This window comes from Thamnophis sirtalis, unplaced genomic scaffold (genome assembly GCF_051295495.1).
Source record: "Thamnophis sirtalis isolate CommonGarterSnake01/CBP01778 unplaced genomic scaffold, rThaSir2_p1.2 scaffold_2, whole genome shotgun sequence".
Taxonomy (NCBI): Eukaryota; Metazoa; Chordata; class Lepidosauria; order Squamata; family Natricidae; genus Thamnophis; species Thamnophis sirtalis.
Window position 1 is genome coordinate 116246161 of NW_028261382.1, and position 650 is coordinate 116246810.

General features: G+C 44.2%; 1 protein-coding gene across 1 annotated transcript in view; it reads left to right on the forward strand.

The window, feature by feature from the left end:
* EXT1 (exostosin glycosyltransferase 1) overlaps window positions 1–443 on the forward strand; it is a 331185-nt gene extending 330742 nt beyond the window's left edge. Inside the window, exon 11 of the mRNA XM_087706752.1 lies at window positions 1–443. This exon is cut by the window's left edge and continues 96 nt beyond it. Within this exon, the coding sequence (XP_087562878.1) occupies window positions 1–90 (90 nt within the window). The 3' untranslated portion in view covers window positions 91–443.
* Window positions 444–650: the final 207 nt, after the last annotated feature.

The following is a 650-nucleotide window of genomic DNA, read 5'->3' on the forward strand; positions in this document are numbered from 1 at the left end:
ATCCATTCTCAGATGAGGCTCGATCCTGTGCTCTTTAAAGATCAGGTCTCCATCCTGAGGAAGAAATATCGAGACATTGAACGACTTTGAGGAGCCCAGCTGAGGGGGGTGGGTGGGAGCGAGAACTGGTTGGTTCCCCTCAGCCCAGCGCAGAGCCACACAGATCCTCGAGTTCAGACGGCGCCAAGAGCAACTCAACCCCCCAAAATTGCGACATGCCAATGTAGTAGCCAAGTAGCTTTGGACCCAAAGGGAAACTGGGATTGCGCTGGACTGCTTTTGAAACACCCCTCAACAGGCTGCAGGTCCCTCAAGACTAGGTTGTGTACAGTTTCATTATGGAACATTAAATAATTATTTTTTGAAATGATTGCTATGCAGGTTTAAACTTTTTTAATGATAAAAAAAAATCCCTATTAAAACAGAGTTCTTTCTTTAATCAACATTGTGTCGGTTGTTGTGACTCTTTCAAAGGGTTTTTCTAAATAATATTCCCATAAAAACAGGGTCTGAGGCAAGCCTAGAGGCAATATGTTGTTCTTTTAAGAGAAGGTAGGTAAAGGTTCCCCTTGCACATATGTGCTAATTGTTCCCAACTCTAGGGGAATAACTCTGTTTCAAAGCCGAAGAGCCAGCGCTGTCCAAAGAAG